This window comes from Lutjanus erythropterus, chromosome 10, assembly GCF_056507025.1.
Source record: "Lutjanus erythropterus isolate fLutEry1 chromosome 10, fLutEry1.hap2, whole genome shotgun sequence".
Taxonomy (NCBI): domain Eukaryota; kingdom Metazoa; phylum Chordata; class Actinopteri; order Lutjaniformes; family Lutjanidae; genus Lutjanus; species Lutjanus erythropterus.
The window spans coordinates 18,195,700-18,210,967 of NC_139326.1; the positions used below are offsets into that span (position 1 = coordinate 18,195,700).

Here is a 15,268-nt window from a genome sequence, read left to right on the forward strand (position 1 = left end):
GGCTGGTGTGTGTGTGTGTGTGCGCTCTTTACAAAGAGGCTGAAGATCTCTCAGGCGGGGACTTTTCCAGCCTCTCTGACGATAAAAGGATGATCTGGAGAAAAATTAGTTGGTGGAGTTAAAAAGGACGCTGCTCACTGTCATTCGGGGTCGTCGTAACCGCCAGTCCACGACTGATTTTAGCCAAGGAAGTCTGTTTTGTCTGTTTTGTGTTGCATCTCTCAGCTCTGAATCTTATGAATATGAATCTCATTTCATTGTGCTGCCGCCAGAGCGCCAATAGTCACATATTCCCTTTGGCCTAGGACCTGGCTTGTTGCTTTTTCATTTGGCCTTGTTTTACTCCCTGTGTGTACTTTGAAACGACTAACAGCCAACCAGCCTGAAATCAGAGGAGACTTTGGGGGAAAGAAATTACTCAAGTGTACCCATGTTGTTTTTTCTAGGCTTTCTTCTCTGGCAAGCTGAAGGTTAGAGGGAACATCATGTTGAGTCAGAAACTGGAGGTCATCCTGAAGGACTACGCCAAGCTGTGAGCTCCTCAACAAGCCAATCGGATGACTTCAGGAACTGATAACCAGCCAACCAGCTCTCACCGTCTGTCTTCTCTTCTTGTCCTTGATTTATTTGTGTGCACTTATCATGCTTTGCCTCTCAAGGGAAATGCATGGAAAATTAGCCAGTAACGTTAACATTCTTTCATGTAAATTAACCTTCACTGTAATCATAACATGTACAAAGTCTGTACAGAAAAAGTAATATTTTTTGTCAGCGATAGAACTCAGCGTGACATCAGCTGGTTGGGTCCGTCCTCGCTAAATGTGCGCTTAACACATCTGCCTTTAAACATTCAAATGAAATTAAATTAACCATTTTTTTTAAATTAATTTAATTCAATTTCACTTCTTCATTTTTATTCAGTAAGATATTGTACCGCACTAGTAGAAACAAGTGTCCACTACAGTGAACCACAATTCTGCTGAATGCAAAACTCAGCCTGACTTAAAGGTATAATCTGCAACATTTTCCTAAAAAACATATTCCCTTTCAATCACTAGAAGTGTGTGGTTGCATCTGCAGAGACTCTGCACTCTGCCTGTATTTCCTCATTTGTTCTCATTGTTTTGCTGTGCTCGGGACATTAAACTAACCAATAACACTGGTATTTGACTTCCTGATGTGTTTAAGAACAGCTTGGACATATTTTGCTGACTCTACCTTTAAGCCATAATTCAGCGGTGGATTTCATTATGATGACTACTTCACCAGTAGTCCTGTACCTGATACTGTAATCTCAACAGAAACCTTATGATATGTATAGGAATGTAGAGTTTGCTAGTTATGAAAATAATGATTTCCACTGAATTTTTAATGTCATTGTAATGAAATTCAAAGGCTGGTCTTCTGTTGAAATAAAGCAGACTTAAAGCTCATTTCTGTATATTTGATCATTAATGCAGCAGCTCTTGGCTTATGGAGCTTTATTGTGTTTCAGCTCATGTACCAACTTTAACACTTTGGTTGACTCACTGCTTTATTTTTAAGTGGCAGCAGCTGTTTTCAGTGAAAAACCAATAAAAATGTTCTGAACACTACCTGTTCAGCACCAAACAGCAGACAGACTCAGTTAGCAACGGAACATTGTGAAGCATTTAGCAGCTTAAAGAGCCAGATATTTATTAAGTTGGTAGGGACCAAAAACAGAGCAACAAGAGAATGAATTAAAAATATATAGACAGCTGTTGGTCGTAACACAAATGTCGCAATATGCTAACAAAGACAGAGAAGATGACCGTACTCTTTGCAGTCATGAAATGTCAAACATTTGCTGCTTCAAGCCTCTTAAACGTGAGAATTTGCAGACATAAAGACAGTAAATGAAAAGTCTTTGAGTTTTGGTCTGTTGTCTGTTGTTGTTAGATGAATTGGATGTAATAAGTACATGATGACTTTGTAAAGTTTATCAGACCCAACCTATAAGAAGTTGTGGTGTGTGGCTGTTCTTATATTTCCCCTAATTTGTGACTGTTGATAAGTTGAGATGATGGTCACCTGTTTTCAAAATTACAAAAAAAACAAAAAAACAAAAAAAAACATCTGCTCATGTTACATAATTTTTTTTATTACATTGGTACATTTTCTGCATATAATACATCGATTTACACAATATCTTCATTATAAAATTAGAATTATCTGATCAAATTCACATTTGCAAGATTGGAGAAGGAAGAAGTCAGAGTTAAATGTGTTTTTTTTTTTTTTTTATTAAGCCAAGTGAGTTTGTTTAATCTACTCACGCAACAGCTACACCCTGACGCACATCTATTTGTGAAGTCTTTAAAGGAAAATAAAGCAGTATTTGGGAGGAAAAAAAAGCACTTGCTTTGATAAAATGTAGTTTATTCTCCACTTTAGTTTGGCTTTGATAAAAATTATTTTATTCTCAAGTTACTGCAGGAATACACATCATTTTCCAACCAGTTTGATTCGTGGAGAAAAAAAGAAATTGCGGTGTGGTTGTTAAAGCCCACATCAGGAAATAATGAGAAAGAAAGAAATCATAAACCAATAAGAGAAAAAAAAAAGCGGTAAAGAACATTAAACCTGCCTTTTGATTAATCAGTCCTAGATATGAACATATTTCATAAATATAGCTATATTTGTACAGAATGATATTCTTCATATAGTGGCTTTTTGTCATTACCCACTGTGTATCTACCACTAGTTGTTGGTTGATTATGCAGTTATTATGAGGAACCTACTCTATGGATCTATGTATATACAAAACTGCAATAAAACTGCATCTTCATCTGAAAGGGTTTCCTCAGTTTATCCTCCCTGAAGTCAAAGCTCATGTACATTTGTTTTCCTACAGCAGCAGAACAAGGTTCTATGGGTAGTTTTAGCTTTAATGGATTATACTCTCTGACTAAACAGCTATAATGACAGTTGAGCTCCTTCCTTCTTTATGTGGAAGACGCATCATATTACACACCAACCTAGATTACATTTTCCAAGCATGTACTGAAGGCAATGTGCTGCATCTGGATGATGTATAAAGAAATTAAATGATAAAAAAAAAAATAAGTGAAGCTAAAGTAATTACAAAGGAACTGAATGGCGAGCCAGGTGAAGCAAGTCTGCTGATAAATTTAAGAAGACTACAAGGCAAACAAATAGTTTCCAAGGCAGATTTCAAATATGGTCCATATGGAGAAATAAAAGTTTGGAGTCGATGAAAGAGAAGTACATTATTATTGGAATAAAACATTTCCACAACAAAACAGAATAATTCATTAAAACTTGTTTTAACTGACCCCACCCCAAACCCCTTTTCATTGTCAACAGCAAAGGTTCCTGCTACATCTTCAACATTTCCAAAAAAGAAGAAAAAAAAAGCCAGAAAAAGTATTATTCATGGTGTCCCATGTTAACGAGGGCCTTGTTAAATTAAAGCTACTTTGTGCAACTTGATATCAATGATAATCAATATTATCAGGATCAGCAGTACAGCAGTACTGTGCCAGCATGGCAGAAGTAGTTTTCAGATATTAAGGACACTTAACAATAATGATAAGAATAAGAATATTAATACCACTGGTTAAATCTAGGCCTGGGATAAACAAACATCGTACTATATATTATTAATTTTATTACCAGAGGCCTGGACTGTTTTACTATCATCCAGCCATGTGTAGTTATATGCATCACACTACATATAATTTAGCTTAATTTTTTTATGTGCAAATAGAGTAAGACATATGGCGCATTCAGGTAGACCATGAAAACTAGGAAAATGTAAACTCAAATCACAAATTTAGGAATAGAAGAAAACTGACATCACTGTCAAATATAAAGCTTTAGCCAGCAACAGGTTAGCTCAACTTAGACTGAAAATAAGGAGCTATCCTGGTCCTGTCCAAACATAAGAAAATTCACCAGCCAGCACCTAAAACTGACAAATTAACAGTTTGTTTGATCTATATAAGAGTCTTTGAGCTAAGCAGCTGCAGGCTAAAGCCTGACTAACAAGAGCATGGTATCAATCTCCACCAAAAAACAAAAACGGTCTTTTGAATTTAAGATATGGTTACTCTTCGCACAATTTATAAAATCAAAATGTTCATTTCAAGTCAGGCTGGGAGAGAGCCACAGCCAAACGTGAAGCAATAAGAGTGATATGAAGCTGACATCATGTAATACTTTAAAGGACCAGTGTGTAAGATTTACAAGGATCTATCGGCAGAATATGGCAGATATGGAATATAATATTCACAAGTATGTTTTGATTAGAATATAATCACATGAAAAAAAAAGAATCAATATGTTTTTTAATCTTAGAATGAGCACTTATGTCTACAGAGAGAATTAGCTTTCAGGGCTTTCTGCCAGAAAGGCTTTCTATCAGGTGGTTAACATTGTGAAAGACTTAACCCAAACCATGATCTTATCTTAGTAGTTTTGTTGCCTAAACCTTACCAACTGTGACGAAAACTGAAAATAATGAAAAACAAAACAAAACAAAATAAAAAGTCAAGACAGTCTAAGCCAAAATTGACTTTTGATGTTATGTGGAACACAAACTTTGTTCTGGGTGCAAGTCCTGTGTTTGACCCATTCATTCACCACAACCTGCTTTGTCTGACTTTGTCGGTCTTTATAGTACACCACCTGACTTCCTAAAGTCTTTCTGACAGAAAGCCCTCAAGTTTAAGTTCTCACAATACCGAGTCCTTTTCCAGGGAGGCCTCCTTGTTGCACTGCCATGTTTCTACTGCTGCCCAGAACAGACAACCAAACACTGGCTTCAGATACTGCCTTTAGCTTTGTTTTGCGAGTTTTGGGGGCTACTGTAGGTTCTCCTACACGCTTGGAAGGGGAGGGTGAGGTGAGGTTTTTGCAATCTGCAACCTCACTGCTTGATACCACTAAATCCTACACACTGGTCCTCTAAGTGCGGTTTGATCGTGAAAAACTCCTGGTCCTATGCTTTTCATTTGTATCTGGATTACCAGAATGCGCCATGAATCCTTGTGACTGGACATAATGTGCTTTGTTTGTATGATGTCCACTGGCCTTACTGCATTGTGCTAGGCGGGTTCAACAGTTTTGTCCAGTCTTGTGGTGACGTTCAAACCCCTGAAGGGATCACTTGTTGTCCCTATAGGACACACTGCATACAGTCTCCTGTACTTTTATCACCTGTGTCCACAATTTTGACCACTTCACTATTATGAACTAAGAGATATGGTGATGCTGTATGAGAAGAACAATGCTGCAGCCGCAGACTCTTCAGTCTCTTGTCACTCCTGATCCTTCCACAGCTTCACGTCATGTGCAAAAAAAAAAAAAAAAAAAAAGGGCTCCACATGTTGTTCAGGAGACGCAGAGTTTGTTTCGGAGTATCCCCAGCTGGGTTTGTCTCCTTTTCAGTTAAGTCCAACTGATTGTGCCCTCTGTCGCTACCCTGTGCCCACTTTAACTTCCAATACAGTTTAAAACACTTGTTGAGGCTCCTGCATTTGGTCGGCTTTTAATGCCAAATTTTGGGTTCAAGTGCCACACAAAGCACAGGAGAGGCGACACGCTCTCACTCTGTGAAAGTCTGTAAATCCTATGAATAATCCACCTTCATTTACACTGACATTTGACATCATTGTTCTGTAGTTCGAGTCGTTCCCAGAAAAATGAACCCCCGACTGCCGCTGTTCCAGTCAGGTATTTCCAACAGCTGCTGGCAACGTCGCTTGATCATAAAATGCGTTTCACATTATTCAGTTAAATTGCTTTTAACACCTTATTTTTTTTAATCTATATGATGAACTTGACATCGGTCTTGAGGTTGCCATGGTTGTTGTTGTTATTGACAACACTGAAGCGGTTGGGGAGGATCCTCATCTTCATGGTTCCGTCAGCCCCACACGAGAAGATGTGACTGGCTGGTCCCACCTCAATCTGCATGACGCCCGTGCCGAGGTTCCTGAACAGTGACTGGCGAGCATGTTCGTTGGGGAAGGTGTAGAGCGGACACTGTGTGGCCAGGCTCCAAACCTGAGGAGTCCAGGGAACATGCACACAGGTTATGAACAATCACTGTAGCTTTCCCCAAGTTCCATATATCTTTCTTTTTTTTCATTGTTTTTGGATTTTGTCACAGGTACTGAAAGGAACACAAGGTTTAGTCATTGTTACTGATGTTTAGCAATGCTCTGTGCACTTTTATATTTTATAATTTTGTGCTTGCTGTTTTCACTGAGTTTGAGCCCCAAAGAAGTTGCAGATTAAAAAAAAAAAAAAGCAGAAAAGATTGCAGATTGCTCACATAATTTCACTGCAAAAAGCACCCATAAACACACATCACAATTGTTTAGAAAAGCTGCCATGAAGTCAAGAATATATTGAAATATTTGAAAATATTGCTAACATCACAATATGAATTTTTCATTATGTAAAAATTTATATCAAGATTGCTGAGAATGATACGATATGGTACGCCCCACCTTCCCAAAAAGATACAAAGACAAAGATGTCTATGTGCTGAGTTACGTTAAGGAACATTACCATCAGCCCTAGAGATCAGTAGGTTCAATGCAACGCCAGAGGAAAGACTTTGTCGTGTGAGCTAGGTGAAACTGAAAATGAATTAAATTTTTTGTCCTGCCTACGAGAATCTAAGACAATTCATAGTTTTGCTATCTCCAGTATTAATCTACAATGTAGAAAAATAATCAAAATAAAGATAATCACTGAATGAGAAGATGTGTCCAAACATTTGACTGGTACTGTATTTTTTATTGAAATGTCCAAATGTCTGTTTATGTTGATTTCTTTTGGCTGGAGTTGTGCTTTAGGAAGGGAACCTTTTGTGGCAGAATAGCTTGGGAAAGAATGCAGGATATTTTGTTGAAGACCAGGCTCTAAGATAACTTGTAACTTGTAATGAAATGTCTGAACACTGTAACTGTATTTTTGGTGTCTTGTAAACCAAAGAGGGTTGGGCACTTAGTGTGCGAGACACGAAAATGCAGAATTCAACTAATCAATACAACACAGTTGCTCCTGTTGAGCCTTTAAAATATGAAACTATATATTTGTGACCTGTTTTTAAAGATTTACATCCTCAGTAGGAACAAGTGAGGGTCCACTGAGAACGACGCTGAGCTCTGTGTTACTTGTATTATTTGATTTGTATTCCCAGCCTGGGAGCTTTATTATTTGATAAGGCATTTCACAGACTCAAGTCTGTACATATTAGTTAATCTTCCACTTCCATGGTCTCTCATCAAACACTTTAAAAGCTTATATATTTGCAGCACACCCATGTAAAATTTTCAATCAGCCTATATACGATTAACGACTTTGGATGAGTAACATCACACACAGGTTTGGGAGGTTTTTGTGAGCAATCATCCAGAATGAAAGTCATTTGAATTTCAAGCAGATGTGCACTGCACCATTTCTTGTACGTCTGCATGACGCAGCAGCTTCATCCTTGGAGTGACAGCTGTGTGATCTGCGCCAACATATTCAAGGCGAAAAGATGAAAGACCTGCTGTCTCTGGAAATATATTAGCCGAAGACGGTCACATCTCCTGCCTGTTCAGTCAAAACACTTTCCTTTGCCTTGTCCCGCATCACTTTAGTCTCCATCATTCACACTGTTGTCCCAAGCAGGTGGTTAATCATAAGTACGACAGTTCACTGTTCACTGTCTTCGTAGATAAATGCAACAGTCATCTGACTGTTGATGTGGAGCAGGGACACTCACACCTGGGGGCCAAACACCCCCAAAAACTATTGTGTCAGCTACAGGTTAACTTTGTTAAGAAGAAAAGATAAAAACTCTTTCACAGTCCAAGTTTTTAGAATAACTGCTCCCAGTGAAACTCTCATGTAAAATGAATGACTGTCTAAATAAAAAGAGTCACAAAACTTCTTCAGCTTGAAATTCTTATCCTTTCTGGGAGATTCTTGAACAGAACAAACTGTCTGGTGTCTACTTGCAACTAACCTTGAAAGCAGTGAAACAAACGCTAATAAATATTCATATATTCCCCCTGTCTGGAATGTAATTCTTGAAATGTCATATCAACAGAAATGTATTTAATCAATCGCATTAATTAACTTAAGGATGAAAAATAAAGAAAGAGAAGTCAGTTGAAGGTACCTTGATGTTACCCTCAGACGATCCACTGATGAAGCAGTCCTCAGTTGGATCAACAGCCAACGCTTTGACCGGTGAGTCGTGGGCCTGGAAGCTCTGTCGTTGGTGTCTGTGGGGGAGCTCCAGGACGCTGATCCAGCCCTTCCTCCCGCCTGTGATAAGCAGCTGCTGCCTGGGGGCCATCGAGAGCACGGTCGCACCGGTGTCGTGGCAGCAGAAAGCTGAGGAGAGAGACAGAGAGGGGAAGGATCGGATATTGTGGAGAATAAGATGGATCTGTCTGAGGGAATAAATAGAGAGAGGTATTTCAAGGGGTAGTTGTATGAGGTATTTATTCATAGCCAGTGTATTACCGGCAGTAGATGGCGGTCAGCGCACCCCCCAGTTTGGATAAGCAGAGAGGGGCACCAGCAGGACACGGGAGCTGCTGGTCTGCCGCTGCCTCGGTTGGTTATTTTGTTTGTGTTTTAGTATGACTTTGGTGTTTTCAAAGGTTAGTTCATGTTCACCAAAGTCACAAAATTACACAAACACACAAAGCCACTGAAGCCACAGTAGACCAGCAGCCCCTGTGTTCTACGGGGTAAAATGATGGAGATGAAGGGTTCTGGTTGCTTCAGACAGAGCAGTACTTGGAAAATGCTGCCTGAAGGCAACAAAATGCAATGAAAATTTTCTAAATATCATGCACACTTAAACTAATCTTTTATTCTTCTTTTATGTGACTAAAATACATTTTGCTGCTGACCCTGTCCGCAGCATTTCAGCAGTTTGTTGCTTAGTTTCCATGTTGATACTCCTGCTGACTGCCATCTACTGCAGGTAATGCGCTGACTATTGGTACATTGGTACAAACCCACTTTTAAAAAATCCAAACTATCTCTTTATTGTTGTTTGTTTTGTCTGACAAACAGTTAAGAGCCAAAAGATAATCAGTTTACTATAACAGAAGATGAAGAAAACAGCAAATATTCTCATTTCAGAGGCAGGAAATAAGCTTTTTGCTCACAAACAAAACAAAACAAACAAACCAACAATTAAACAATGATGAAATTGTTGCTGATTGCTCAGATGAGGCTGATCCAAAAAACACAAATGGTTTTCTTGTACTGCTTCTTACCATGTACAAGGCTGTTGGCAGGAGTTACCAGAGTGTCCCACAGACACACGTTCCTGTGGAGTCAAAAATTACCAAATTACTACCCATTCTAACATTTCAGTCAAAAGGCATGTCATTATCCCTTTTGGCCACGGTACAGTGGAGCTGAATGGAAAAAGATTCAGCTTCTAATTAGAAGTTCATGGAACAGAATTAATTTAGGGAGATAATTTCTGAAGACGAACGGAGATGAAATTCTCCTTCCAAGTCTCTCGCACCTGTTGTCTGTCGAAAGACCCGCAGTGGCGATGAGGGAAGAGGAGCCCACAAAGACAAAGTCGTGAGCTGTCTTGTTGTGGCACTGCAACGTCTGCCAGACAGAAACAAAGGAGACGGTTAGTGATAGTGACAGTAATAGAGAAGCAGGAGGAGAGTAAACAAAAATGAGAATGACAGGAAGAAAAAGCGTGAGGACACTGAGAAGGTCTAGACAAGACAAAACTAGAAACAAGCACATTGGAAAGAGAGAAAAACAAGGCTCTGTGAGTTTCTTACAAGATATGGTTTGGGTGCGTTCCCACTCGTGTTGGTCTGCCAGAGACTCAAACCTCCATCAGCATCTACGATACCAAACTACAAAAACATTCAGAGAGCAGACATCAGACCACTGACATTATGTTGGAATTAGAAGACAGTAGAGGGATGAGTAATGAGAACAGATAATAAACTGGTACCAGTTCCTGAGTCGTCAGTATTGCAATATTGCTACACTGATGGACAAACAATGCTGCTATCAATATTCATGTATGAGCTGACGTGGCAAAACATTCAGAAGTGTGGGCTCACTTTAGTAAATTTAATGGCAATACAGCTAAATGCAGTAAGTCAGATTACACAGTTTAACTTGTTACTTCTACAAAAAAGTGTCATATTAATTCTACATAAAGTGTAATACCATTACCTAAGATTTATCCTCATCTTTAACTGTGCAGAAATACAGGGTTTAAACAGAATGAAGAGACGTGCAAAAAAAAGCTGTGCAGCATTCAAATCATGATTTAAAACACAAAATGTCAGTGTTGTGAACGAAGCTTCAAACTCTGCAGTACAGCCCTAGTTACAATCGTTCTTTATTTTAATCAACAAAAACATATTGTCTGATGCTAGTCCTGTGTTTGCTCTCTTCAGGTGGTTTGCATCATCCTCAAATTATCTTCCAAACAACGTCAGCAGCCTCATAAGTCCACTTACATAACTCAAATCAAGTGCTCTGCATGTCCTCTCGTTCCAATATTTTTCAAAGCATATTTCACTCTTTTGGCCAGAACAGGCAGATAAGATAGCACTGGCACAGGAGAGGCACCATCTGAGGAAATTATTAGCTTGAGGCAAGTGCCTGAGTTCAGAGCAGTTGAATCACTCAGCTGAAGAACAATGTGTGCTGAAGCCAAACTCCCCACTGTGGTTCGTGCCTGAATGGCAAAGTTGTGAGAGGAAGTGTGAAAATGTTGCTGGATCTGACAGGCTCGCATCACAATGCAGCCGTGTCACAGAGCTCAGAATAGTTTGACGTCTGTGCGACCGCAGTTAACTGTTCAAGCTGTTTAGTCCATATGGTGTGAGTGTGACTTCATCACCTTGTTTCCCTGGTGGTTGAAGCGTATCCTCGTGACTCTGGAGTTGCCTGGACTTCGGAAGCAGATGATCTGCTGGGAGTGACCCCACTCGAACATCCTCACGCTACCGTCCTGAGCTCCAGTCAGGTCTGAAAAACAGAAGACACAAAGTTAATTTCTTCTTCCAGTGCATCTCGATGAGCATCCAGGTCCCAACATGAGGTTTTGGCTCATCTCTGTTCCCCAAATCATCTATTTTATATTTAATGAAAGAAACAGCTTTTTTCACACACACTTTATGACCTGCTGGGAATTTTATTCCACACAAACACCTCACAGGTGAATCCCCACTCTACAGTTTGAAAATTACAAGGTTGTAACACACAGGACTCACAGCAGCACTGGAACCAGAAGAACAAAAAAAGTTTGCCACTTGCTAAAAATCCACAGTATATGAGAGAAACTTTGGGTGATGTAATCATCCCCTGAAGGGTCTTTTTAAGATGAGAAAATTGTCTGGATAGCACCTTTAAGAGGTGCATACTCTTCTAATCAACTGGCAGATACTGGTTGTACTTACAGTAAGGCAGTGTGGGATGGGAGGTCATTCTTCTCACATTGTTGATATTTCTCTTGATCATCTGGGTGAAAAAAAAGTGAGGAGGAGTAGTTTTTAGTAAGCCAACATTAGAAGAAAACAATGCAGAGCTTCATTATGGTAAAGAGGAATTCTTTACAACAGTGACAAGCACAGTGTTAAGAAACAGCACTCAGCTGAACAATCTTAACACTATTACTATTCTAAAGCTCTTTTCACATATAAGAATATGTTAACTGTTGGATTCCTCTGTCTGTTTAAGTCATTTTTTTGTTTTTTACATAAATAAAGAGACTGTCAGTCAGTCACAAAGAGCCCCAGTGTTCATCAGTGACGAATTCTTAAGTTTGACTTGACTTATTTAATGACCATCAGGCATCTGAGGAATACTTGTCCCTCTTCTCATCAATGAACAGCCAAACTTTCTTATCAAGTTCCTAATTTTTTAGAGAATTCTTCCGCCTAATTTAGAAAGTCATGCTGTATGTTTTTGTTTTGGGACAATTTTTTGCCATTAGAGTGAGGTAAAGAGGCAAGAGATCGGGGAGAGAGAAAGGGGCACGACATGCAACAAAGGTCAACTCTCTTATCCACCTGTCCTTATTCAACAAATGGAGCCACCAAATACAAACCGAATAATCGATTATTAAAATAGTTGCCGATTCACTTGCAGCTCGTTGCAACTCTAATCCCTAGATCATCTGATGATCAAGACGCTCCTGACATGTGGGAAAACAAATAACTGACAGGGCAGATTGGCTTTGGCACAACACCAGCTTGATTATTTTTGTGGTTGTTATTTAGACTTTTACTTATTTAATCAGTTTATTACTTTTCACCTGCATTTGATAGGACAGGGAAAGACAGAAACGGTGGGAGAGAGGGAGGCCACGGGCTGGAATCGAACCCAGGCTGCTGTGATAAGCACTCAGCCTTAGTACAGGGATTGCAAGCTCTACCGAGTGAACTATCAGGGCGCCCTGAGGCTTTAAACCTGTTTTGCACTGCACCGAGAGAGGAAAAAAACATTTTAGACTCCTTCGATATAAGAAGAATCTCATTAACAACTTCAAAGTTCTTAACTGAGAAGAAAACTGGATGATGTGACCAAGACTGACTGAGAAGAGACTAAACAAACATCCTAAATGGGAGACATCATGTGTCTGTGAGCACCAGAACAAAACTGGTTAGACTGGGAAGGGGTAGTAAAGACGTTATTGAGCCGAATCAAAGACACCATTCACATCCGACGACAGAGACAATCCTTAAACAGAGACAGGTGTATGAGACAGTGCACTTAATACATCGCTCTTTAAGGCAAACGAGACATGTTTTATCTCTCTGTGCCTATTTAACCTTGTTGTGTTGTAGCTTTTATGTTAATGTGACAGCAATAAATTCAGGCTAAAGCCTCTGAAATGTTACTGGGTCTGACTTTGTAAAATCACTATTAAGTTTTATGTAAAATAGAAAGTGCCATTAGACTTACATAACCAGGTGCACGTCTGAAAGGGGCTCATCTGAAGTAAAAATCCAATTAAAAAGGTGAAAAATTCCAATCTTAATCATCACAGTACATATTTAATACTGTTTAAATTACAGCATAAATGGATGCTTGTTCTATCTTTGAGTAGCATAAATTGTCTTAATATAGTGTGGCTCAGTTAGTATTTCTGTTCTGTATTATGACTGGTGGCCCAGAGAGGCGGACATTAACAGCACTGTCTGCCAAGGATTTTATTTATTATTGTCTCTAAATGTATTCTGCTCCAACCTTGAGCGCACTGCCTGACTGGTTGGTAAAATAATTATGATGCAGAGAGGCTCTTGCTGTCCAGTCTGCATATCAAGAGCAATGATTGAGCTGGTTAATATCAACAAACATGACTCACAACTACTCGATTCAAAAACACTGCTGCTATCACCAGAATCAAATCAATCTCCCTCCCCTCTGCTAAAGCCAAGTTTCTCCACTCAGTGAAGCAGCTTCCACAGAGTTTTCCTTTAAAAAAAAAAACATAAAAATGATAGAGGTTTGTGCCTCACAAGCTGTACGAGTCAGCAACATCTTTGTTCCTTTGTAAGTCAATGAGGGAAGCTAATGTTAGCTGCCATGATGCTTTTGGCAAACTGAGCCCAGACAAAGATGAATTATTAATTAAAGTAATTTAAACTGCTTTGAGGATTTTGCTTTGAGAACAAAGAAGGACAGATCCAGAGCAACAGACAACATCAATTAATTCCAGAAAAGCAGTGTGGAGTATACACAACCCATGGCAATCATCACTGTACCATCTATAGAAGCTAAAGAGACCTTACTGATGGTTTTTTAAGGTTTAGTTGGACTATGAACTGACTTCCCCTGATATGACACCTAACCATGATTGTCCAAAGATTCATTTTCAAACTGCAACACAACAACTTTCTGAAAATATAATAGTTAATAAGTTTAAACATGAAATAACTTCATCTTTCTACTTTATACAGTTGAATACAGGTTGAAAAGGATTTGCAAATCATTGCGTTCTGTTTTCAGTTATGTTCTATACAATGTCCCAGCTTTAACTCGGGTTTGTATTACTACTGGGCAGTGAATATTTAGAAATTGCCATTCTGGCAGCATCCTGCAAATGCCCCACAGTGCAAACTAGAGGCTAAATTTCTCATTTTGGTGTAGCTCTCTGCTCTACTTTGCTCCTCTCTCCAAACAAGCTCCTCCCGTTTAACCAGTAATCCCATAGGTCTCTCCACACTCGCAAACACTTTTCTCCATCCCTAATAGATGATGCATTTTTCCTCTGGTAAAGGGATGGTATAATGACATTTCAAGACCTATTTGTAAGTGACACTTTCGCTGGCTTCCCTGCCCTGGCCTCCTTACCTTCTTCTCATCTTTTCTGTAATTTTCAGGTTAGCCATTATATCTCCTTCCATTTTCCTAATGCTCCTGCACTACCTCCCAAACAATCTTGGGCAGGTCTGATAACTTTACTGCCTCGACAGCGGGCATCCATTTACCACATCTATTCATTTCTTATGTCACAGGATGCATATTCTATAAATAAGATAAATACTGATTAGGCACAAGAAATGAGTGTTGAACTTGCTGAGGCTTGACAGGATACTGACAGGGTGCGAACTATGACCTCTTGTGCTGGTCTCTGACTAATTCAATTTAAAGTTTTATTTAGAATGCATTTCACAAACCCATGCTATCCAAAATATATCCGAATGTAAATGACAAATGTGACCTCTGTTATATGTTTGCTCATGGCCCTAAAATGCACACCTGTTGGCATTCAATTAAAACCGTTATTTATGATCTTAAAATGCAGCCATGCCATCTTTGGTGTTCTCACTGATCTGTCCTTTAACACTAAACAAGCCGACATTGTTGCTTTCACAACTTGAATTCTTCTTAAAGCTGTACAAGCTCCCTCCATTTTGACTTGGCTTACAAATGTCATGTTGTTTCTCAAGCTTGAGAAAGTGTAAGTATTCTCTGAGGGGTTCAAATGATAAATTTGTTAGAGTGGCAACTTTTTTTTTTTTATCATTCTTGCCCTGCAGAGGCTTTCTGGAGATGACTGGCTGTGACTTGATGTGTTTACAGGCACTAAGTCGGTTAATGGTCTGGTCTGATTCTATGTTGCCAACATGCAGTCAAAGCAATTTCCAAATGTTAGTGAATTTCTTTACTCGCATATTTTCTTTACTTTTCTGCTTCACACTCCTATCTGATACCATCTTATTTAGTCTGTGCCCACCTACTTATATGTAACACTCATAAT

General features: G+C 39.2%; 2 protein-coding genes across 2 annotated transcripts in view; one reads left to right on the top strand and one right to left on the bottom strand.

The window, feature by feature from the left end:
- The window catches only part of hsd17b4 (hydroxysteroid (17-beta) dehydrogenase 4), a 38,259-nt gene extending 37,343 nt beyond the window's left edge, over positions 1-916 (top strand). Inside the window, exon 25 of the mRNA XM_084728485.1 lies at positions 447-916. Within this exon, the coding sequence (XP_084584611.1) occupies positions 447-536 (90 nt within the window). The 3' untranslated portion in view covers positions 537-916. The remainder of the gene's footprint in view (positions 1-446) is intronic.
- Positions 917-5,372: 4,456 nt separating this feature from the next.
- Positions 5,373-15,268, bottom strand: part of dmxl1 (Dmx like 1) — a 71,856-nt gene continuing 61,960 nt past the window's right edge. The window contains exons 45-51 of the mRNA XM_084728486.1: positions 11,460-11,520; positions 10,901-11,028; positions 9,819-9,896; positions 9,542-9,633; positions 9,285-9,337; positions 8,168-8,385; positions 5,373-6,051 (exon numbers count right to left, since the gene is read on the bottom strand). Coding sequence (XP_084584612.1) covers positions 5,812-6,051; positions 8,168-8,385; positions 9,285-9,337; positions 9,542-9,633; positions 9,819-9,896; positions 10,901-11,028; positions 11,460-11,520 — 870 coding nt within the window. The 3' untranslated portion in view covers positions 5,373-5,811. The remainder of the gene's footprint in view (positions 6,052-8,167; positions 8,386-9,284; positions 9,338-9,541; positions 9,634-9,818; positions 9,897-10,900; positions 11,029-11,459; positions 11,521-15,268) is intronic.